This window comes from Morus notabilis, unplaced genomic scaffold (assembly GCF_000414095.1).
Source record: "Morus notabilis unplaced genomic scaffold, ASM41409v2 Scaffold609, whole genome shotgun sequence".
NCBI lineage: Eukaryota > Viridiplantae > Streptophyta > Magnoliopsida > Rosales > Moraceae > Morus > Morus notabilis.
The window spans coordinates 299,375-323,402 of NW_010357993.1; the positions used below are offsets into that span (position 1 = coordinate 299,375).

The window sequence follows — 24,028 nt, forward strand, 5'->3', positions numbered from 1 at the left end:
TGTCCAGTCATGGGGCCCGCGACTTGAGTAGTTCGTGGGGTCATACGAACGATTTCATAATGTTAAATGGATGATTTCTTAAGATAAGAGATCTTGTGAACTGGTAATAGAGTCTATTGCTGTAAGCCTAGATAGGATACGGAGAGTGCATCCTCGGGGGCAGAACCCGAAACCGGTCCGGGTAGGCGAGGCACTTGGTTAGGTAAGTAATTTGTACTAATTACTTGCTGAAGCCTGTAACATGGTTATTTTCAGTTATATTTCCTTTGAGAAAAAGGATGTGAGGTTCCGGTTGTTCTGTCGGGACTGAATGTCTTATTTTATTTATATATTCAATCATTTATTCATGCGCTCATTTATTTTAAATATTTCAAATTATATCCTACTGGGCCTTTCGCTCACGTTTTATGTTTTAAATGTTAAACCCCTCCCAGGAGACTCGAGGAGCGGTGCAGGGTAGCTGGAGTTGCTACTGTTGGATCAAGTGAGGATTGAGTTTATCCTCTTGAACGAATGTAAGGAATTTGAGAAATTATGTAAACCTATTTAATATTGGATTTACTAGACTGTGGATGATGTCTATTGTAATTGATTATTTACATGTGCATGTATGTACGATACTGTATGTCCTGTGGGGTGGAGCCCTGTGTGTCAGAGGCTCCTGGATTATGTCGTTTATTTATATTTTTATGCAGTTAAGTGTGGGACCCGGTTGGAAATCTGCTTTATTAATCCCAAATCGAGTTCCACGTCACCCACCCCGTTTGGGGGGCGTGACAAATTAACATGAAAAAACCTTAAAAAAATCCTAAAAAACCCTAAATAGACCTAAAAAAACCCTAAAAAAATACTAAAAACCCTACAAAACCCCTAAAAAAGACCCTAAAAATCCGAAATAAACCCTAAAAAACCCTAAATTTGGGAAGTGTATTTACCTAATTTTCTGCTGTTTCAACCATGTGTTTTCAAGTTCTTGATTTATTGATTTTAAGCGAGCAATTTTAGGTGTTCTCTCTATTTCGTTTAGTATTTCTCATTTAGAATTTATGGATTTTGAATCTTGGTAGAAAACCACCAAGACAAAGGAATGATATGACCATTCTTTTATTATTTAGATAATGTTGAGACACTCGCTTTTCTTCTACTTAGATTTATATTTCAGAATGTTATTTCTTCTGGCACGTCGGCGCAACCATATACGACAGAGAAGGCGATTATAAACTTGCATTAGGCAGTTACAGAGCAGTTTTAATAATCAATAGATATAGATTAGGATTTTAAAATTGTTCACTATGACAGTTATTACTAGCATTGCAACTGATCATGGCAGTTTTTTTTTTCTAATACTCGTCGTTGCTTTTTCTTCAATCACATCTCTTTGCTGCCAACTGAGATAACTTACAGCACGCACTAAAAAGTATATTTATTGCAGTTTTATATATGCTTTATTTTATTAGTACTTAAAGTTTACTTTATTTATTAATACTTAGAGTGCGTTTAGTTGCAGTCAAAAAATGATAATAGTACTGTGATTGAGAATGATAATGTAAATAGAATGAAAAAGAAAAATATTGACTCATTTGTTTGGTTATAATTTTAAGAATACTATGGAATAGAACATAAATATTTTCATGTTAACAAAATTACTCTTATATTATATATAACACTAATATTTTATATATCAATATAATTAATATAATATATAAAATGTAATATATTATAATAAAATTATTATTATGTAATATAAGTATGATATAGAATACAATAATAATATTAAAATGGTTAATATAATTATAATATTATGAAATATATTATAAGATTATATAATAAATAATAATATTTCAGTTATAATATAATTAAAACTTACGACTATATTATATTATAATTTAATATAATATATATAGTTACAATACAATATGTAATTATTATTATATTTAATATAATACAATAAAATTATTATTATATAACATATGGTATTGAATATAATATTATTATTAAAATGGTTAATATAATTATAATATTATAAAACATATTATAGTATTATATAAGAAACAATAATGTTTTATAATATAATTAAAAATTACAACTATATTATATTATACTATAATATAATATATCTAATTATAATATAATATATTATTATTATATTAATTAAATAAATATATTATAATTAGTACTATAATTTAAAAGATCATATTATATAATAAAATAATAATATTAGAATTATTAATATAATCATGATATTATTTTTTACAATATTACAACTATATTATATTTTATCATATTATTTTGTTATTGTATTATATTATATTTTAATATTATTACATATTATATTATAAAATATAATTAAGTTTTTATATATAATATATTATTATAGAATATTAAATAAATATATTATAATTTATAACTATTATAAATTTTATTATATTGTATCATATTATTATATTATTATAACTATATTATACTATAATATATATTATATTACATATTATAATATATGACAACTATATAATATATTGTAATTATATTATAATATTGACGGGTAATTATGAAAAAAAAATAAAGAATAAAAATTTGGAATGACTATTTCTCTCATATAATGAATGAATGATAATTCACTCAAAATGGGTGAATAGCCATTCATATAATTATATTATATTTCACGGTTGTCATCATTGTTATGAATTTATTTTCTTTTTCAATACGGTTACTCATTATTATATAATTATATATAATTATATATATACATGGATCTCATATTTTCTGATATATATATATATATATTTGCTTTTTTAGGACTTTTTCTAATGCAAAAGTTTTCTATTACATATGATATTTTATATAATTTCTTTTCGCCGTTTGATTCAAGTGTCTGTATGATTTATTACTTGTTTGCTCTATTTCTTTAAACCATTATATTTATCTAACTCTTGTATTTCTATTATACGTTGATCTTATTTCTCTCATTGCATGCTCTTTTGACTCATTTATTTTGCTCAATATTATTGTCTTCTAATAACAATCTATTATAATCTCTCTTTTTCCAAATTCGTCGGTCTCTTCTCATAAGAGTTAAATAATCTCTTTTATTGAGAGTTTCAACAGTACTTAATATTAAATGAGAAATAATAGAAAATATGCCAATATGAAAAGCTTTAAAAAGTATAGAGGCTAATTTTTAGTTATAGAAATTAATGGGCCATAACTTGTTAAGTTATGGTTCATAATCAGATAAGTTATCGACAAACTTATCAAGTTATGGACAATAACTTGTCAAGTTATGGTTATAACCAGACAAATTATGGACGAAAATAGTAATTTGGCATATTTATTAACTTATGTAAACTCTTGGCCTATTAATTTTAATTCATCTCAAGTCTTGATCTATTTTTCTCTTTCTCCCGTATTAAATTTCTCTCAAAGTCTCCAAGTTATAGTCTCCTTTATTGAGTTTCAAGAGTACCTAACTGCCTATATTTAATTATGCAATTATTTAAAGTGATATAAAGGTTTGTAGGGAAGGTCTAAACAACCTTCCTTTACTTCCTCCCTCAGCTAAAACAAAATCACCTCAGTGAAATTTAACATTCCAACGCCTCTGTAATGGTGTTAGCCATATTATTCAACTTATTAGAGTTTTTTCCTTAATTCAAATAAGTCAATCTTTCTTGCTCTTTTAAATATTGATTATGATTTATATTTACTGTTCCTTTGTTCATAATTCTCAATTTTTCAGGTTCATCTCGATACCTCCAACAACATTTTGATCTTTGATCTTAATTATGTCTTATTTTTTCTTCTAAGCAGTTAGATAAATTATTTATGTTATTTTTTAACATCGCGTGATTTATTTTTACTCGTCTCTCAAATAAAAAAAACATTAATAATTGAATTTCTTTCCACCATGAATTATATATATTTTTAGATACTTTCAGTGTATTAAAAAAAATTACCACACACAAGTCTCTTATAAGTGATAACGAATCATCAGATAAAAATGTGGAAGGGGACGTTAATATTGATGGTAACTGATTATGGTGCGGTGGTGATTCACGTGGGACCCGTATAGACTCGATGAGACGCAGAATATGGGTCCACGTTTGGAGAACCTCCTGGTCCGCCATGTGACACATAACTGGCGCAGATGAGTCGTCGAACCTGATATCTCGGACGTTGATTCGGCGAAAAGCTTTTAGACATTTCTCCCTGCGGATTCATATGCTTACCTTCCGTTTGTGGGTCCACCTTTGTCCGTTTTTCCTTTTTTTTTTTTTTCAATTAAAATTTTCAGCTGTTAATGGGTCCTTTCTGAAAGAAAAAAGAAAAAAAGAAAAAAAGAAAATGGGCCGGTTGTTTGTTAAATCACATGTGGATCCTCTATCAACCATCAAAATCAATCATTGAATGAGGGTAATAGGTCAAAATTAATTGACCATAAAAATCAAAGTTTGTTTATAGCATAAAAGCTCATTGTAAATGCACATTTACAACCTATTAAAAATTTTAAGGACCGATTTAGTATATGGGTTTAAAATAATGTTTTTAATTATAACTTTTAAAATTTAAATTTTTTATAAGTGAAAAATACTGTTGTAAAATTAAAACTATGAATTTATACTGTATCAGAACTCATGTACTAAACATATACTAAAATACCCTATCTTCTTCTCCCCTTCTCCTTTCTCACAATTAGTATATTTCACCGGAATCATCGCCGGAGTTACAATCCTCGCCGGATATATCATCATCGGAGTTGTCATCGGAGTCGTAATATTTACCAAGAGTTTTTTGGTAAATAGGTCATTTACTAAAATATTTTTTAAAATGTTATAGTAAATGAATCATTTACGATAAATGGTTCATTTATTACTGCATAAATGATCTATTTACATGGTAAATTTTTCATTTAGCAAGAACACATAAAATGTTTGGATGGTAAATAAAGCATTTACCACGTAAAATAATCATTTACTGTCAGGAGTCAGAAAATCCATAATTTCAAAATGCAATTACTTCGTCCGACCTCCGATGTCGTGATTCTTGTTCCTATGCACTCTTAATATTGAGACGAACAAAGCCTATACCACAACAAATCTCAACGCTAGCTGAATCACGCCACTTGAGACCCTCTAGAGTTTTGCATTTTTCCTCGTCAAATTTGCCGCTTTCGGCATCGTCAGTGTACAACTTCAGTCTTATTACACTCAAACCTTCACGGGGAGTAAAAGCCGTAACCTAATTACTTTGAACAACCACTGGAAAGGGAGGATCGACAAGTGGAGAAGAGAAAGAACATGAGGAGAGAGAAAGATAACAAATAGCAACGATTAACAATGATGGTCACTGCCTCAACGAAGACGACGAACTCCATGGTGATGGCATTATGTCATGATGCCGAACAAGGAGGAGGAGAGAGAGCCGATTGGGAGAAGAGAGAGGAAAGATAGAGATGTGGGTAGAGAGGAGAGGAAAAGATAGATCTAGATCTAGAAGAAGAAAGAGGAAGGAAATTAAAGGACAATTTTGTTACATCAAGTTGTAAAGTGTTATTTATTTCTATCAAACTTAAAGCTGCTATTTACATTCTCTAGAAATTTGACCTATATGCTAGGATTTCCTTTTGCCTTATTCAAGCACTGTGTGTGTCGATAACTCGTACGGATTTAGGGCACGTTTACTAAACTATAAAGGAATGTAATGAGAAACATAATGAGATTAGAAAGGAAAGTAAAGTAATAGAATTAAGGGTCATTCGTTCCCTTTCAAGTGTTTACATGACTATTAAATGGTGTTATGAGAAATAATCCCATTCTCTTTCTTATATTTGTTAAAATTAAGAATAACAATTTTATGAATGTAATCATTAAAATGACTTTTTACACAATTTGATAGTTATTAACTATATAGTAATTTATTAAGAATAGATAAGTAAATTTAGTATTTATTCCTTTTGACAAGGAATCAATACTAAAAGAGGTGTAAGGATTAGCATTTTCTTTCTTCATTATCTATATTGTGTGGAGTCTACTAAATCTCTACTACTGATTTTATAAGTAAAATATTATTAGATGAGAAAAGAAACAATTTCTTCTTGATAAAAAGTAAACATGTCCTTAATGTAGCCAATGGTTCTCAGGCTCTAACTGCCCATTACTCAGTAAAAGAGGTTGTCAACATTGGGCCCAGAATACAAAAACTAACCATTATTTTACATCATTTTCCTTTTTTTTTAGAGAATAAAAGAAGGAAAAAGAATAGAAATTTCCCGAACTATTTCCTAATTTTTTAATAGCTTATATGATTCAACTTTTGAAAAAAATTGCTTTGTAAATTATACGACCCTTTCAACTTTAATTATACCATGTGCCTTTGTAAATGTGGAGGACGAACTCAATGATATCTAGTCAATATTAATCACACTTTCCTACGGCCCATTAGAGGCCACCTCAGCATAATGGGGACACGCTGTGGGATATCATCATCATCCTGTATGATCTATTATATTCCTTGATCTCCATTCATTGTAGTTTTTTTTTTTTTTTTTTTTTTTTCAGAGAAAAGCTTTTTTCCGTTGGTTCATCATTTTTCCCCTGCTTCGGGGAACACCATACAATTATTAGATGCAATTAGTATGAGCTTCTTGCCGTAAATATAGACATGTTTAGTTCGCTGATTCGAGTTTTTAATTTGAGTTGAGATGTGATTTTATATGAAATTTTTTTACTGTAGTAAAAAAATTAGATGTGACTGTTTCTGAGAGCTTTTTACTGTAACAAAATTCGAATTATAAATTCGAATAAGTAAAATGAACAGATTCATGTTTTTTCTTTTTCTTTCTTCCATTCATTAGTTAGTATGTGCCCCTTCTTTATAGAAGAATTAGTTTGTGTGTACCTTGTGGAATAAGTCATGAATATACAAATATCACTTGAATCATTTCTACCAATATTTTAATTTTACAAGTTTTAAAAAGTAATTAATGACAAAGTGGAATTAGTGGTCGAATAACATTATTCATAAGAGGATAAACTAGAAGTACAGAATAATATATTAAGCATTTCATTCTCACAATTTTTATGTAACATGTAATAGTAACATTAAAATAGTCTTAAAATTACAAATTAGGCCGATGATTTGAAAAATTTTAGACATTTGTACTCTGAGTTGAATCCTATATGATACAAAACCTTCTTAGACAAAGGTCCGGAACAAACTTAACACGAATAAAAATTATCCAAATACAATAGGGCCTTGCTCGAAAATCTATTACTCATTAATTTATGACTTCCAAGAAATGAGGAAGAAGTAGGAGCCGATGAGTGTAGTTCACGGGTAACATTGCAATTCTAAAACGACTCAGGGGTCATTTATACTATTGTAAGAAACATTCGTGGAGCTAAATACAAATTATATAAAATCATTTCCCAAAGTCACCAAAATGCAAGAGAACACTGTAAGGTAAAAGCAGGAAAATCTATGCAATACTAACTTCTTCCTTTTTCGCTGCACAAACAGATCTCAATCTCAAAATTACCAATTAGTCAATTGAAAAAAAAAAAAAAAGATTTTGAAAGAAAAAAGCTTAACAAATCGAAATCGGTCGCTTACACATGTAAATCCGAAACATGCTCAGATCTTCCATGGCCTCCTCCAGCAAAATTGAAATCGTCGGAGAAGACGAAGCTCTTGAAGAAGAGGTTTTTCTTCCTTTAATTAAATTTATATTCATTTTATTTTAATTTTCCAAGAATTAGTTCTTAATTCTATTATCGAAATAGCAAAACGGCGTAGAAAAGTTGAAGAACACTGATCGTTTGTGTGACATCTTCGCAGCTTGAGCATTTCGACGATTTCACTCTTGCCTCGTCATGGGAAAGGTAATTCATATACTATACATGTAGTATACGTGTATTTGGAAACACGCATTTCGTGTTGATGTACGTATCTACGTATAATTTCGTATTGCGTAGGTTCATATCCGAGATAGAGGCGGTTTGTCGGCAATGGATGGCGGACGGTCCAAAGAATTTATTGGCACGTTTGTGTTACTTTCAAAATGTTTTCTTTGCCAAACTAGAAAATCATATAATTTCATAATTTCCAAAATGCATTTTTTTTTGCCTTAATTTTGGACGTTCTGTATTACTTGGTTGTAGAAAAAGGATGCAATTCAGTTGGAGTCTTCAAAGGATTTATTTAAGGTCAAATCCGAGTTGAAAGATGTCGCAAAAAGTTATTGCATGGAATACTACTTTGAGACCAACAATAATGGTACTCTTGAACCTCTTTGAACAATTTGTATTCGGTATTAAAGACTAATGTGTCTTGTATTTTGGTTGCATAGGAAAGAGTCGCATGATATGCAGTTATGTTTTGGGGTCAAAGAGTTTTTGGTATGTTTTAACTTAGCTTCTTTTTCTTTCCTTATTGCGCAAGGTTCATCGCTATTTTCATTCTGAATATGTGTCCATAAACAGGTGATTGCGCCACAAAGTGCAAGCGGTGTAGTTCTTGATGCCCCTGAGGCTAGCAAGCTGTTAAGTGCTGTCGCAATTGCTTTATCAAATTGTTCGAGGTATGATATTTTTTTGTGAAAACTCCTGCAGTGTAACTTTTGGGAAGTGTAAAAGAATGGGTGCCTATGAAACTATAAATTCTAGTATCTCCTATCATTTCATACCCAATTACTATTTTTTGCTCGTCTTAAAAGTTAGTTTGCTGGGCAGTTTATGGCCAGCATTTGTGCCAGTGCATGCTCCTTCTCGAAAAGCATACATTGGTATCCAAAATATGGGAACTGTTTTCACTAGAAGATTTGAGGCAGATCATATTGGTAGTCAAGTTCCAGTAAAACTCATGCATCTGGAAGGACTGTACGAGCTGTTTGTTTCTAAGTTTGTGAGTTTCTGTTACTTATAATTTCATAAAGATTATTATTCCCCCCCCCCTTTTTTTTTTTTTTTTTTTTTTTTTTTTTTTTTTTCGTTCTACAATCTTTATTATAATACTGAGAGATTGTTTGCGTGTTTATCTTGCTCTTTTTGTATTTTGGTCAGTTTTTCACACCTGGCCATTTTTGTTTCTTTCCAGTTTGAGGATATCTTGTCCTCTGCCCTTGTTATTGATTTTTATCAATAAAGTTTTTATTATCAAAAAAAAAAAAAAAAAAAAAAAACTGAGCTACTATCAGTGGTTTCTGGATATGTTCTTAATCTTCCCTTTTGTGGTCCTGTTATACTAGCTGTTTCAATTCTTTGACAGAACTATAGCTAACTTGACAAGTAGACCTCCCTAAATGATAAGTGGGACATAGATTAGAACCTTGTTTTCTACAAGCCCAGAATAATTTCACTTTTCAAGAAAAGGAATATGTTATGTTCTTTAGCTATTTTCCCAGGAGCTCTTTCTTTGATCATTTTTTGTTGGCAAAACTTTATATTGTTGAAATTGAAGTTCCTTGGCTTATCACGATTTTTCCTTCTTTTCATACTGTAGTAATTTTTTTTTGATGTTGAAGGCCTACTCCACATTGGACTTTTCTGTGCATCTTTTCAAAGTCGGTTTTACGATGAAGCTAACATACAGAACCCTCCCCAATGATGAAGATGATGACGGTGAGCAAGAAAATGATGCTGATATTACTCAAGCTGGAGGAAGCCCTCGTAGTGATACTCATAACAGAACACAATGGGATGATGATTGTCCTTGGAGTGAGTGGTATTCTGCAGAAGACCCCATAAAAGGTGATGGTATAAGAAAAAACTCATTTTCCCTTGGGCTTTGTGTTTGAGAATGGTTCTACTTTTATGTTTGATCGAGCTTTTAGAGTATCTGTAGGATGATGAATCAAGGCTTGTCTTATTTGTGACCTCTGAAGAAATTCAAATACTATCCTCCATATGGAGTACACATATCCTAACATTTTTTAATTCCTTTATTTCTTTAACATGTTATTTTTGAGGGAGCCTGAGGAGCCATGATTACGGATGGCATTTTATGCTTAGTAAATCTTCTTGATATTCACTCTTGTTTTATGCCTATGTAATGTGGGTTTTAACTTTTTCGTTTTAAATGATTTATTACAAGCAGGATTTGAATTGATTGCTCAATGGTCAGAAAAGACGGTTGAAAACTCTCTAGAAATGGCTGAATTGGAAAATTATTCTCCCCTTGAAGCTGAGAAGTGGATGTTATATCCAAATTTGTCTCCAAATCAGTGAGAAGCCTCTTTCACATAATGCATCATAACAAACACAGTCTAAAATAAATTTCATTCCTATGTGCCGATATGTTTGTGATGACTGTTAGCCTTTGATTATTGTCAAAACTTTTACCTTTGGGATCTTATCTTTCCCCTTCCACCATAATAAATATGAATATAACGAAATTTGCTAAAAATTTGAATAATTGTATCACTTTCGTAGATTGTTGTTAGAAACTCCAGTTTCCATTTGATAAATGTTTATGCAAAATTAAACGCCACAACTTGATGGTACTAACTTGTTCTATAGATGAGCAGTTGTTAATCAGGAATGTCACCAACTGTTGTATATTAACATCTGGGTTGCTGTTATTATTGTTGTTGTTGTTGTTTTTTTTTTTTTTTTAAATGAATTTGTTAACTCCAGCGAGATGATGGCTGAGTTTAACATTGTTTTATACTTTTAGTAGAGTGGTGTCTTTTGAAAATTATCTTACATAGGTGCTGTACTTCTTTAATCGTCTGCATTGGATAAATAGCATGTGGTAGTTATTTTTTACTTCCGCATGCCTGCTTACTCGTACTTTTTATATGTGATAAATTTTAGTTTCTTCTGTTCTTGTGCAATGTCGTTTAAATTGTCTCTCCATGTGATGTTTAACTTCATCTCTTATAATATTCTGAATTCTGAAAATAATCATTATGTTTTCCTCAGAAATGATGCTCCCCAAGGAAGCAGGGTTGGTTTTTCTTCACAGTTGTGCTTTTTGGTCGATGCATTGGATATGTCTTTCCCGGCTCAATTTATGGAAGATTTTGTGTCAGGTTTGAATAAATTCTGATAGAAAAGTGCCATTAACTTGTTTAACCTATATTTGAGAAATGCATATGTTGGTCATATTTCTTGGAGAAGATTATTGCTCAAGATATCTATCTATTCTTGTCGTTTTCTGGCAGTTGAAAACCCAGGTTCTGACAATTTGAAGTCCTCTAGTGTTATACCTCCACCAACAGTTACTGATCGTGTGCTTAAAGAACTATTTCATGAGGGTAATCCTCTAAGCAAAAACATCTTTTTATTTTGTTGGTTTTTGAGCACTTGTTTCCCTTTTTGTTGGAGTTTTCTGTCTTCTGTTGATATATTTAATAATATGACTGACAATAGATCCACAGCTTTGTCCTATATACTTTATGTATTTTCTGAATTAGTTTCCACATCGATGCAATTTTCGCACGAAATAACATTTTATACACCTGAGCATTTAATCTACAGTGTTCCTTGTTCAGTTGTAGCTTTACTTTAGCATTCCCAGGTTTATGCGTTTCTAGGAAGTTAATTAGATTTAGGTGTTCGTTGGAAGTCTGTCAAATAGATCTATCTACAAATTCTGAAAGAAACTGGAGAAAGAGTTCCAGAAAAAATAATGATAAAAAGAAAGGAGAAAACGTCCACCTTGCTTGGAAGAATATGTCAATGCTTAGAGTAATCTGATAGAACCTTGCCTAGGCCTCCTTTGAGATTTACCTATACTATAAGGGGTAAAAAGGGAAAGACAAGTGACGTGGTCAGGGCTAGTGATGCTGCTGAGTTGGCAATTCCGTTAGAGGAGTTTGTTAGAGAGGAAATATAGGGGAGGGGAGGTGCGCTAGGGAGGGCATCAAATCTTGTGAAAAGTTAGTGTTGGTTTGGGAGGGGGAGAGACCTTGAATTCTCTCAATTCTATCTTTCTTTTCCTTTTGGTGTTTGTTTTCTGTCGAACTTCTCTGTAACTGTGGAATAGAGGAGTGTTCATCAATAAAAGGAACTGGAACCCATCTTTCTGGGTATTTTCATTCAAATTCCTAGTGTTAATTTTCATTATCTTGATTCAGGCAGGGCAAGTACCTATCAGTTGGTATCAGAGCATCAGTCCATGGCTAACCTTCCAGCTGAGTTACGTCCGGAACGGGCGGTGGACGTGGAGCGACGTTTGGGAGATCTCCAGGAAACGGTGCGACTCTTCAGAGCTATGACAGATCCGGTTCCTAGGCTGCAAGAAGATGTGACAATCCTTGCCGAACGAGTAGAGCGGGTGCAAGATGCGATGGTGCGCATGGAAGCTCTCCTAGGACGATACTTTGGAGGAGAACGTGAGCCAGCTCTACGACGAAGAGCAAGGGACAAAGACAGGGAGCGGGAGCGTGAGGACTGATAGGAATCTCCAGCTCGGCGATGCCGACTTGAGCACCTGGGAGGAGACTTGAGCTGCCCATCTTCACCAGTGAGGACCCATATGGCTAGCTATTCCGAGTCAAACGTTACTTCTCGATTAACGATGTGGAGGAGAACGAGAAGGTGTTGGCGACGTCGGTTTGTTTAGAAGGGCGTGCGTTGGGTTGGTTCTAGTGGGCGGAAGCGCATGAGCCATTTGTCAGTTGGAGGGAATTCTGGGCAGCCTTGCTGCCCCGCTTCAGCCGCGCAAGAGAGGGTGACCCAACGGAGAGGTTGATGTCGTTGAAGCAGAGCGGGTCGGTGGCGGAGTATCGCGACACCTTTGAGACGTTGGCGGCGGTGTTGAGAGGAGTTCCTGAGCCCATCTTCAGGGGAGCGTTTCTGAATGGGCTGCGAGAGGATATCCGGGCTGAGGTCAAGTTACACCGGCCCATTAATTTTTCAAGAAGCCATGGACCTGGCCCAGCAGGTGGAAGACAAGAATGAGGCCCAAGACAAGTTTGGGAAGCTATGGATGGGCCGCATGTGGAGACCAGATGGGTTGGCCCGGGGAGCTTCTAATTTGGACCAGCCTAGGGGTAATTATCCCTTTGCTCAGAGCTACCTTCAGTCCAATGGTTTGAAGGATTATGGAACCTTCCCACGAGTGAAGTCAGACTCCGCTATTGCTCAAGTGGTGGCAACCAGCCGAGAACCAGGATTCCGACGACTTTCCGATGAGGAGATCCAAACACGGCGGGCTAAGGGACTATGCTTTCGGTGTGATGAAAAATTTGGGCCAGGACACCGTTGTAAGAACCGGCAGCTGCAGGTTCTCTTGGTGGCTGGAGATGAGTTAGAGTCGGAGGAGACGAAAGAAGAAGAGGCGGAGCCACCCGCTAGGTTCCCGGACGAGGCGGCGGTGTTGTCTCTCTACTCTTTGCTTGGTTTAACCTCCTCTAACACGATGAAGGTAATGGGGCAGCTGGGGTCCCGCCAAGTGGTGGTGTTGATTGACAGCGGAGCCTCTCACAGTTTCCTCTCGACTAAGGTGGTAGAGGAGCTGGGGGTACCATGTGATAATACGGCTTGTTATGGGGTCCAGGTGGGGAACGGAATGAAGTTCCGGTAGCAAGGGTTGTGCAAGGGAGTGGAGCTGTGGATTCAAGGCTTTTGTGTCGTGGAAGATTCCTTCTCCTTTGAGCTGGGCTGCGCAGACGTGGTGCTGGGGGTTACATGGTTGCGGACGCTTGGGGAAATCATAGGGGATTGGTCTAAATACATGCTGAAGATCTTCGACGGCTCTCATTGGGTAGGGTGGCAGGGCGATCCGACATTGAGTTGTTCCCCGGTGAGTCTTCACGCCCTTTCTCGGCGGTTTAAGTTCCCACAAATGGGATTTCTAATTGAGCTCTATGAGACCAAAATTAAGACTATAGTTGAGGCCGGTCCGGCAGTTCCACCGGAATTGCAAGGGGTGTTAGACCGGTTTGGGGATGTCTTTTCGACCCTAATGGGGCTGCCACCGCCCCAAGATTCGGATCATCGGATTGTTTTGACGGAAGGCGCCACACCACCGAGCATTCGGCCGTACCGGTACCCCTATGTCCAAAAGGAAGAGATTGAGCGATTAGTAGCGGAAATGTTGGCTTTAGGAATAATTAGGCCTAGTACTAGTCCATTCTCTAGCCCGGTGATTTTGGTGAAAAAGAGGGATGGAAGTTAGAGGTTTTGTGTAGATTATCGGGCCCTCAATCAACTCACGGTACCCGACAGGTTCCCAATCCCAATAATCGATGAATTATTAGACGAATTAGACGGGGCAGTAGTGTTCTCGAAGCTGGATTTACGGGCTGGGTACCATCAAATCAGATTTCGCGAAGGTGACATCGAGAAGACCGCGTTCCACACACATGAGGGGCACTATGAGTTTCTAGTAATGCCCTTCGGACTGCCAAATGCACCGGCAACATTCCAATCCTTGATGAATTCAGTGTTTTGGCCTTACTTGCGCAAGTTTGTGTTGGTCTTTTTTGACGATATCATCGTCTACAGCCGCACTTGGGAGGAGCACAAGATTCATTTGGCCACAGTGATGAGGGTTTTGCGCGCGGAAAAATTGTTCGTGAATCGGAAGAAATGTGTGTTTGGGCAATCCCAGCTTGAGTACTTGGGGCATGTAATATCGAAGGAGGGGGTCTCGGCCGACCCAGTTAAGTTGTAGGCCGTTCGGGATTGGCCTGAGCCTAAAAACGTGCGCACTGTCCATGGGTTTCTCGGCCTCACGGGGTACTACTGTCGCTTCGTAAGAGGTTATGGAGCTCTTGCCCGACTTTTAACGGATTTGCTTAAAAAGGGGGTGTTCACTTGGTCGGAGGCAGCCTCGCGCGCCTTCGAGGCCTTGAAGTTAGCCATGACCACTCTTCCGGTTTTTGGCTTTGCCGGATTTCTCCAAGACCTTCGTGGTGGAGACCGACGTGTCAGGGTCGAGTCTGGGGGCGAAACTGATGCAAGAGGGAAAACCTATAGCATATTTCAGTAAGGCTTTGTCGCCTACTTCGTGTTTGAAGTCTGTATATGAGCTGGAATTGATGGCGGTGGTCTTGGCAGTTCAAAAGTGGCGTCACTACCTTCTTGGACGACATTTCGTGGTACGCACAGACCAACAGAGTCTTCGGTTTTTATTAGACCAGCGCCTACTTCCTCCGGAACATCTCCGTTGGATTTCCAAATTGATGGGGTATGACTTCGAAGTGCAATACAAACCGGGGGCTGCCAATCAGGTCGCGGATTATCTATCTCGCCAGGAAGACACTTGTACTTATATGGCCCTATCCATACCTCAGTTACTAGATGTTGAAGCCATCAAGCGTGAGCAGCAGACAGATGCCGTGTGTGCTCAACTTATTTCTCAATTGCAGGCTGGCCAAGCTGACGTTAGAGGGTATAACTTGCGGAATGGCCTTCTTTGTTTTCATGAACGTATTATGCTGCCCCCGAACTCAGCTTGGATTCCGCTCTTGTTACATGAGTTTCATGATTCCGCCGTGGGAGGACACTCTGGATTCTTCCGCACTTACAAACGGCTATCTTCCAACGGGTCCAGTATGAAGAAAACGATTCGGGACCATGTCTCCCATTGTGCGACTTGCCAACGCTCCAAGTACGAAGCTCTTTCTCTGGCAAGTTTATTGCAGCCCCTTCCGATTCCGCAGCAGATTTACGAAGACATCTCCATGGACTTCGTTACAGGACTTCCATGGGTAAAGAACATTGACACGATCCTTGTGGTAGTGGATCAGCTGACCAAATATGCTCATTTTTGCCCCATTGCCCACCCTGTTGCGGCCAAACAAGTCGCGGAAGTCTTCATCCGCGAGATTGTCCGCTTGCATGGGATCCCTCGTACGATTGCCAGTGATCGCGATTTTGTTTTCATGAGCTTGTTTTGGCGGGAACTCTTTAAGCAATATAGCACGAAGTTGCATCATAGCTTTGCCTATCACCCGGAATCCGATGGACAAACCGAGGTCGTCAATCGCTACTTGTAGACATATTTACGTTGCTTTGCCGGCGACAAACCTAGGTTGTGGGTTCAATTCCTGCCTTGGGCGGAGTACTAGTTCAACACTAATTACAATGCCTCTACTAAGTTCACGTCCTTTCTGGTCGTTTATGGCCGTCCTCCTCCTCCTTCCTTGCTCCGCGTCCAGGACGTGCTGGCTGCCCCACCCAAGGATTCTGTGTTGGAGTCCGACCACACGCCTTCGTTGGTAGAAGATGTCAATCTACAGATGCTTCGAAACCATATGCTTGATTGCCTGAAGCACCATCTTGTGGTCGCACAACACCGAATGAAAAAGTTCGCGGACACTCACCGTCATGAGGTAACTTTTTTGCCTGGCGACTTGGTTTTGCTCAAGCTCCGTCCATACCGTCTCAAGTCCTTGGTGCGCAAGGTTAATGAGAAGCTCTCACCTCGCTTCTACGGACGCTTTCCTATCCTCGAGCGTGTAGGGGCTGTGGCTTATCGTCTACAATTACCTCCTATGGCTCACATCCACCCTGTTTTCCATGTTTCACAATTGAAGGCATTCAAGGGCCGGGAGTATAAGAACCAGCCATTGCCGGTGCAGTTAACTGAGGAGTTAGAGGGGGGTATTAATAGAACCCTGCCCAGGCCTTCTTTGAGATTTACCTATACTAGAAGGGGTAAAAAGGGAAAGACAAGTGACGTGGTCAGGGCTAGTGACACTGCTGAGTTGGCAATTCCGTTAGAGGAGTTTGTTAGAGAGGAAATATAGGGGAGGGGAGGTGCGCTAGGGAGGGCATCGAATCTTGTGAAAAGTTAGTGTTGGTCTGGGAGGGGGAGAGACCTCGAATTCTCTCAATTCTATCTTTCTTTTCCTTTTGGTGTTTGTTTTCTGTCGAACTTCTCTGTAACTGTGGAATAGAGGAGTGTTCATCAATAAAAGGAATTGGAACCCATCTTTTTGGGTATTTTAATTCAAATTCCTAGTGTTAATTTTCATTATCTTGATTAAGACAGGGCAGGTACCTATCAGAGTAATCCCTACAGGCTCGAGATACTTTTCAAGCTTATATTGTGAATTTTGATATGTTGCAGATCTGCAACTTCCAAATTTTGTTGATGGTGAGCATAAGACTTCACGAGCTATTAAGGGCGCACCACTTCCATCCCTTTTTGCACAGTTTTGTTTACATTCTCTTTGGTTTGGAAACTGCAACATACGTGGTATGTATCATAGATACTTTGCTATTTGTCATGTGGAAAATTTCTTGAGAAAAATTTCTAGAACATGCAGAGTTCAGTTTGATTTCTAGGAATGGTGTATGAAGGAAATCAAAATTGAATTGAATGGTAATTCTCATTCATAATTGGTCTGTAGATACAAGGTAAATACACAAGACATAGTTGACTTCCTAGTCTATTATAAGCAAGGAAATAAACTAATAATATCCCTATAATCAAAAGAAGAATATTCTATTCTACAGCTATGACTAGGCTAATTAACGAAAGAATTATTTACAATGAAATCTGCCAGCACAGGTTTGTCATACCACGTTTTCTTGATAATGTAATTGTGAAATTTGTTTCCTGATGCTTTACTTTATATACCTCAGCGATTGCTGTACTCTGGATAGAGTTTGTTCGAGAAGTTCGGTGGTGTTGGGAAGAGTTACAGCCATTGCCCCGAATGCCGACTGATGGTTCAATTAACTTGTCTACGTGTTTGATCAACCAGAAACTACACATGGTAGTAATCTTTTTTCCTTAAAGGAGTTTGGTGGAGTTAGTTCTACTCTTTTTTTCCTTGTGGGTCTTACAGTAAATTTGTGCTTAGAAGAATCACGTAGGACATCTTAATATGCATAGGAACCATGAATTAAAGTGATGGCATGATATATGTAACTTTAAGCCATGCGATTTCTGTTGAGATTCTTTTATCGAAGATTATTTTATGGATCATTGCTAGTAATTTGTATCTCAAGCAACGTGACATGATTTGTTATCCGTGGGATTGGTTTGTAAGATTAGTTGTTGTTCCTGAGATTTTGAGGTTTATTATGTATGATTTTCACTTTGAGAACTATTAACTCAAAATTTTTTTTTTTTGGGTGCTCAACCATCTGATGAATAGATTACAGAACATCTACTATTGTACTGATCGTATAAATAAGATGTTTAGATACGAGTGCTTAGTACATTTTGCATGTCCTCTAAGAATTTTGCTACAGTCCTGTACGATTTCAGGATTCAATTCTTAATTATGTCAGATGTGAACATCTCTTAAAGGTAGATGCACGTTGTGTGACTCTGGAGTTCTGTCAAACATGTTGCAAGACTTGAATTTCGTTGGAGGAAATTTCTGAAACAAATTGACCCTTTTTTTTTTTTAAATAGTTCTCTTGCTCTTAGATTTAAGCAACTGGACGTATTTCTCTGTATAATTCCTTTCTCTTGACTTTGTGCAATTCCTTTCTCTTGACTTTGTGCATATTCCTTTCGGTGGAGTGTACCATAGCAAGGCAAATTTTCACATTTCTGCTTTCTTGTTCAGCTTGCAATGTGTATTGAGAGAAAGCGTCAATTGACCGAAGACTTTCAAGATTGCATTGGCAGCAATGATCATCTTTCTCCTCGTGTTGAGGTCATTATGGTTCCTTGCATATTTTATATGTCCTTGATTATCCCTTTTTTCTGCCTAGGCTCATTATTATTTTCAACTTTGGCTGCATGCTGCATCAACTAAAATTGCAGAAAAAGAGTACAGTTGAGGAGGAATCATCGGATATGCAAACACCCGATGAATACTTTGATTGGAAACGTGACAGGTGAACTAAGCAAGTGAGATATCTGTGGTTTTCTTCATTAAAATACTGAATGGTTCTCTAATTAAATTCCTTTTTTTTTTTTCAACTATAGGGATTACTATTGGTATTATTATTATTATTATTATTATTATTATTATTATTTCACGTTTAGCTGTTGGTATTTTTATAGTTTATTGCCTGGCATGCTTCAGAATATGTATCTTCAGCGTCTGCATATAGATCCATTAAGGTGGCAGCATTAACGAGTCATCTATCAATGGATAAGATGTTTTAGATCTATTTTCTTTCTAATAATCAAGGTACTCAATAATCTGTTTTAATTAGTCAGCGACCTATATGAATAGAGTTAAATACTATTTAGAAACGGTTTATAAGGTGGGCAGGCTGCGAGAAGAATGTGTTTTGTTTGAACTTTGATTATTTGGGCACCCACAAGTGTAGGCAGATAATATACGACCTTACTTGAACAGGATCTGTTCTGTAGACTCGTACCTCTGTATCCTTGAGTTCCAAGTGTAGGCAGATAATATGAAAATTTTCCTTTGGTATCCTTAAAAAATTTATATATATCCTCTTTTGTGTGTATTGATTTGGACATACATTGCTCGTTTATACAGCAGTCCTTCAACACCAGATGATTTACAAGATTCTGGAACAAGTTCTATTTTGAAGCGTGAAGATGTGGTGTTGTCTTCTAATCTGAAGCCAGGAAATTGTTCGAGGAGGGGCTCAGTTGGTGTGGCAGGGTCCATCAAGCTTTTGAAGTCATATCAAAGCATGCATGTGCCATTCACGCAGGTTTGGATAAACACGTATCCCAGTTGGCAATCTTTTCACATTCTTTTCTCCGAAGAGTTTTAAGAATGTGATAAGAACAGAATGTAGTATTCAACTAAGAAGAATTGAAAGAACGAAAGTAACCTTTATTGACTAACAGAAATGAATACAAGAGCAGTCCTTCGAGACACTGCCAGATCTCCCCTACTCAGCACAAGCCAAGACTTCCTTTACAAGACTCCAGTAATTTCCTGATTCCTTTCTATCCCCCCCGATTATCTATTTATACACACTACCCTCTACAACTCTCAACATTCCTCCTCTAACAACTAATCACTAACACAGCCCTTTAACCTATTCACCCCTCTTGCCTTTCCGCACATACACTTGCTTAAGCAAGGGCTTATTAGACATATCAGAATGTTGGCAATCTTTTCACATTCTTTTCTCTGAAGGGTTTTAAGAATACGACATATGATCTTTTCTCTCCTTGATCATTGTAGGATGCACCACTTATGACAGAAGACATGCATGAAGAACGTCTCCAGGCTGTTGAAGCCTTTGGCGATTCACTTGTAAGCTTATACAACTTATGACATATGGTACTTATCTCATTTTTTAAATGAGGTGATAATTGGCGTGCAATGTTGTATATTTTTTAATTAGTCTGGAGAAAGTTAAAAGCGTTTTAGTTTCGTGGATGTTTAAGAATCAAATTAAAACTTAGCGGTCTACTTAAGAAACTCTAGTGTAAAAATCGATCGACTAAGCCTATAAACCGGGAATTACTGTGTAACAGTGGAAAACTTTTCTGATGATTTGACCCCTCCAGCTGGAATATACAGGAGAGACGTCTTTTGTTTTCTACACGTGTTTGGTTTGAATGATGTCTCTATTTGTTCAAGTGATTGCTATCATATGTGTATGCACGTTATTTTGAATATTTACATTAAGGAAAAATCCTTCTCATTCTTTTGCAGGACTTTTCGGCTCAGTTGGAAAAGGAGATCTTATCTTCAGGTGATAAGCTTTACTTGCTATTTCATCATTAATGGAAGAATTATACGTTGTTCATAGTAGGAAAAAGAACAAATGCTCAGGTCTCCTATGCCTCTTCTTTTCCTCTCTCGTTATGTTTTCATCACTTTCTTCAGTTAGCATATATGACCAAAGTAATACAACTTTCTTTGACGTAACTCATAAAGCAATATATATGTTCTCTGATAAGATTTTAAAATTTGCACTAGACATGTCAGCATTTAAAGCGGCAAATCCAGGTGCGGTTTTTGAAGATTTTATTCGGTGGCATTCTCCTGGAGATTGGGAGAAGGAAATAGAAGGAAGCAAGTCCTCCAAAAGTCCTGCCGAAGATGATTGGCCTCCTCAGGGACGGCTTTCACAGAGAATGTCTGAGCAAGGAAATATGTGGAGAAAGATTTGGAATGATGCACCAGCTTTACCAGCTTCTGAGCAAACGCCGCTTCTTGATCCAAATAGAGAAGGGGAAAAGGTGTGTCTCTTTGAAAAGGTCTTGATCTTTGGCATGTGTGGATATTAGGTTGAGTCATTTCGTGTGATACAATGCAACTATGTCGAAAGAACTTGGTTTAAATGCTTTTCCATCCCTTTTCTTATGTCAGCATCTCTCACATATAAGTTAACTATCCATAACATGTGAAATTCCATAGATACTTCATTACCTGGAAACAGTACGGCCGTACCAGTTGCTTGAGCAAATGGTTTATACTGCCTTCAGAGCATCGGCAGACACTCTAAGCCAGACGAGTTATGGAGGCCTGAAACAGATGGCGACCAAAATGGATCAACTTTACCTCACTATGGCATCTATACTAAAGTCTTTACAATGTGAGTTTGTCTTCCTGGTGTCCCCTCCCTTTCTGTTTAGCTCTCAGTTTACTTGGAAGTAAGTGATTCTAATTTAACAATTTAAACTTAATATGTTCAGCAAATTCTTTATCTCCTGAAAGTGAGACAATTGAAGACCTTAGAAGACTCTGTGTTGTTTTCGAACATGTTGAGAAGTTACTCATCCTCGCAGCTTCTCTTCATCGCAAGTTCTTGCAAGCACCATGTCTCTCTGAAGCAATTTTCAGTGATTTCTACAACTTTTATCTACCCCGAATGGGAACAAGCTGTACTGCAGACAATGTTCAAAAGGTAAAAAAGTAAAAAGAAACGGAAGCCTCTATTATATGTGGTATCACCTTAGTAAAGCAACCTAACCACTAAAAGACCTCATATTCCTTGTAAATGTTAGTCGAGCACAATTAACTATTAGTCGAGCACAATTAACTATGTCACCGGTGTTAATCAGGAACAAATGATTATATGATAGGGGTGACCACTGCCTGTTTCAACTACACTTTCATGTTCAGACTCTCATAGACTTCATTTTGAAAACCTGAAAAAGAATTCAAAAATTGTCACAACACTTGAATTGTTAGAATCCACCCACTTTGGCAGGCTTTCTAACTTCACTAGAAGCTCCGTTTCTTTCTACATCTAGGACTAACATATTTTATACTTTTCTTTCTTTTGTTGAAGGAATTTGACAAGAAACAAGAAGTAAGTTTTCGCGAAAGACAAGTTGTCTCAAATATGTTTGCACCTCCAACGGCTAACCAGTCATGGAGAAAGGTACTAAGCATGGGTAATCTTCTCAATGGCCATGAACCAATTCTCCGGGAGATAATATTTTCCATGCGTGACAAAGTGATTGGTAACCACTATGCAAGTCGAACCCCCGAGTTGCATCAACAAGAAATCGAAACATATCGAATGTATATATGTGGAACCTCAAATGATCTCCGTGTAGCACTTTCTGTTGCCTCATGCGATTAATTTTTATTTCTTAACACAACAATGTAAGTTTTCTTCATGTCCTCAATTCCTTATTCCTCTCATTACTCATCATCTCCTTTATAGTCTTATACTAACTTCTCAGCACTTTTCTATTGCTGCTCGAGGGGTTCTAATGGAAAATTCCATAGGAATGTAATTAACACTAATCTTTTGTGATTAGTTTCAAAATCGAATTGTCTGGTTCATGCAACCATACGAGCAGCGTATGTTTGTCGTCTGTGGAGAAGTAACAAGAAGGTCGTTTTTCGTGTTACCATAAGATGTTAAGAACAGTGGTCGTTGCTCATGAGATCAAAGTCCTGCTTAGTTATTGTCAAGGGATTATTTCAATGGCTAAATCGTTTGGTTGTTTGCTTAAACGATGGAATAGTGACCTTGTCACTTGTATTTACAGGCACGCTTTTCTAAAAAGAAATAGGCATATAGTTTACAAATGGTTTTTGGAATCTTAAAAAGAAAAGAGTGAAAAGCGCCAAAAATGCTGATTTGTTCACGTTGTATACATATACTATTTGTCTTTTCCGTTGAGAGTTATCATCGTGCTTCATGGCCGCTAAACTCACAAATTCAAAATGATCATCTTTTTATCCCCTGATTCTAAGAAAAAGAAGTTACTCTTATATTCACGACAATATTGATTTGATGCTCAGAAGTCGAAAAAAGGAAAGATTTTGATTTTATGATCGTCCTTTCCCTACTATATATCTTCTTTTCTTGAAAAAAGAAACGTTATCATTTGAAACCCGCATCTACATTTGCGTTTACATAACACAAAGAAACGACATGATTGAGTATGGAGTTATTTAGATCACCTGGCCGGTGGGAGGGGCATCATCAAAAAATGGACCCCACAATGCACCTAAAGTGTACGGCCGCGCTAGGTGGGGTCACTAGTACCCAGTATCTCTATTAATATTGGATTGCTTTACTCGAGAAGGAGACAGAGGAAAAAGTGAGAGGCCTATATAGTACGCACTCATGGGAGATTATACCCTCCTCAGATAAGTTTTTATCCCTACCATTACCAATACCATGTCTGTCTAAGCAAATGAAATATTACAATCAAGCTTTTAGTATAAAATTGACGGATAACGAAGCCAGAAAAAAAAAAAGAAAAAAAAAGAGAGAGGTGTAAAAGAATAGATCCACGTATCATTTTCCTAATCAATCATTTCTTAAGGTGTTGCGGCTTTCAATTTCTTATTTGATCAAATAGTCTTGATCAAGATTTTTCAGAGATAATATGTTTCTAGCAAAAACTCCTTTTGTTTTTCTTGCTTTTTTGTTTTTGTTTTTCTCTCGCTTTTTTCATTTTTTTTTAATCTCTCCCTCTATGTATATATATGTAGTGGGGGTTTATCCAAGTAGTCAAATAATAAGCTTTCATGGACTTTAAGGTCAACATCACAAGAAAATAGACCCTACATAGAAATAGAATGGGAACAAGGGACATGAATGGTGGGTGAGTGGTAATAAATAAACCAAGGACATGTGTATTACACACATGAGATGCCCATTTATTCAACATCAATGCTTTCAGCAAAGATCATGCACCTCCAATGGTACATATTTTTACTTGTTTGTCTTCCATTGAAGGTTGTGAGGCCCAATCTATTGAG

The 24,028-nt window shown here is 36.6% G+C and overlaps 1 protein-coding gene across 1 annotated transcript; it reads left to right on the forward strand.

The window, feature by feature from the left end:
- Positions 1 to 7,459: 7,459 nt before the first annotated feature.
- LOC21394942 (rab3 GTPase-activating protein catalytic subunit) lies at positions 7,460 to 22,845 on the forward strand. Its single transcript, XM_024177319.1, is given in 21 exon segments — positions 7,460 to 7,697; positions 7,834 to 7,877; positions 7,971 to 8,034; positions 8,157 to 8,393; positions 8,478 to 8,575; positions 8,727 to 8,898; positions 9,518 to 9,743; positions 10,090 to 10,216; positions 10,917 to 11,026; positions 11,159 to 11,251; positions 17,020 to 17,148; positions 17,538 to 17,671; positions 18,476 to 18,565; positions 18,676 to 18,749; positions 19,370 to 19,547; positions 20,030 to 20,101; positions 20,507 to 20,546; positions 20,774 to 21,036; positions 21,215 to 21,392; positions 21,493 to 21,704; positions 22,092 to 22,845. Coding segments are annotated over 21 exon segments (2,910 nt in total). The 5' UTR covers positions 7,460 to 7,625; the 3' UTR covers positions 22,389 to 22,845.
- Positions 22,846 to 24,028: the final 1,183 nt, after the last annotated feature.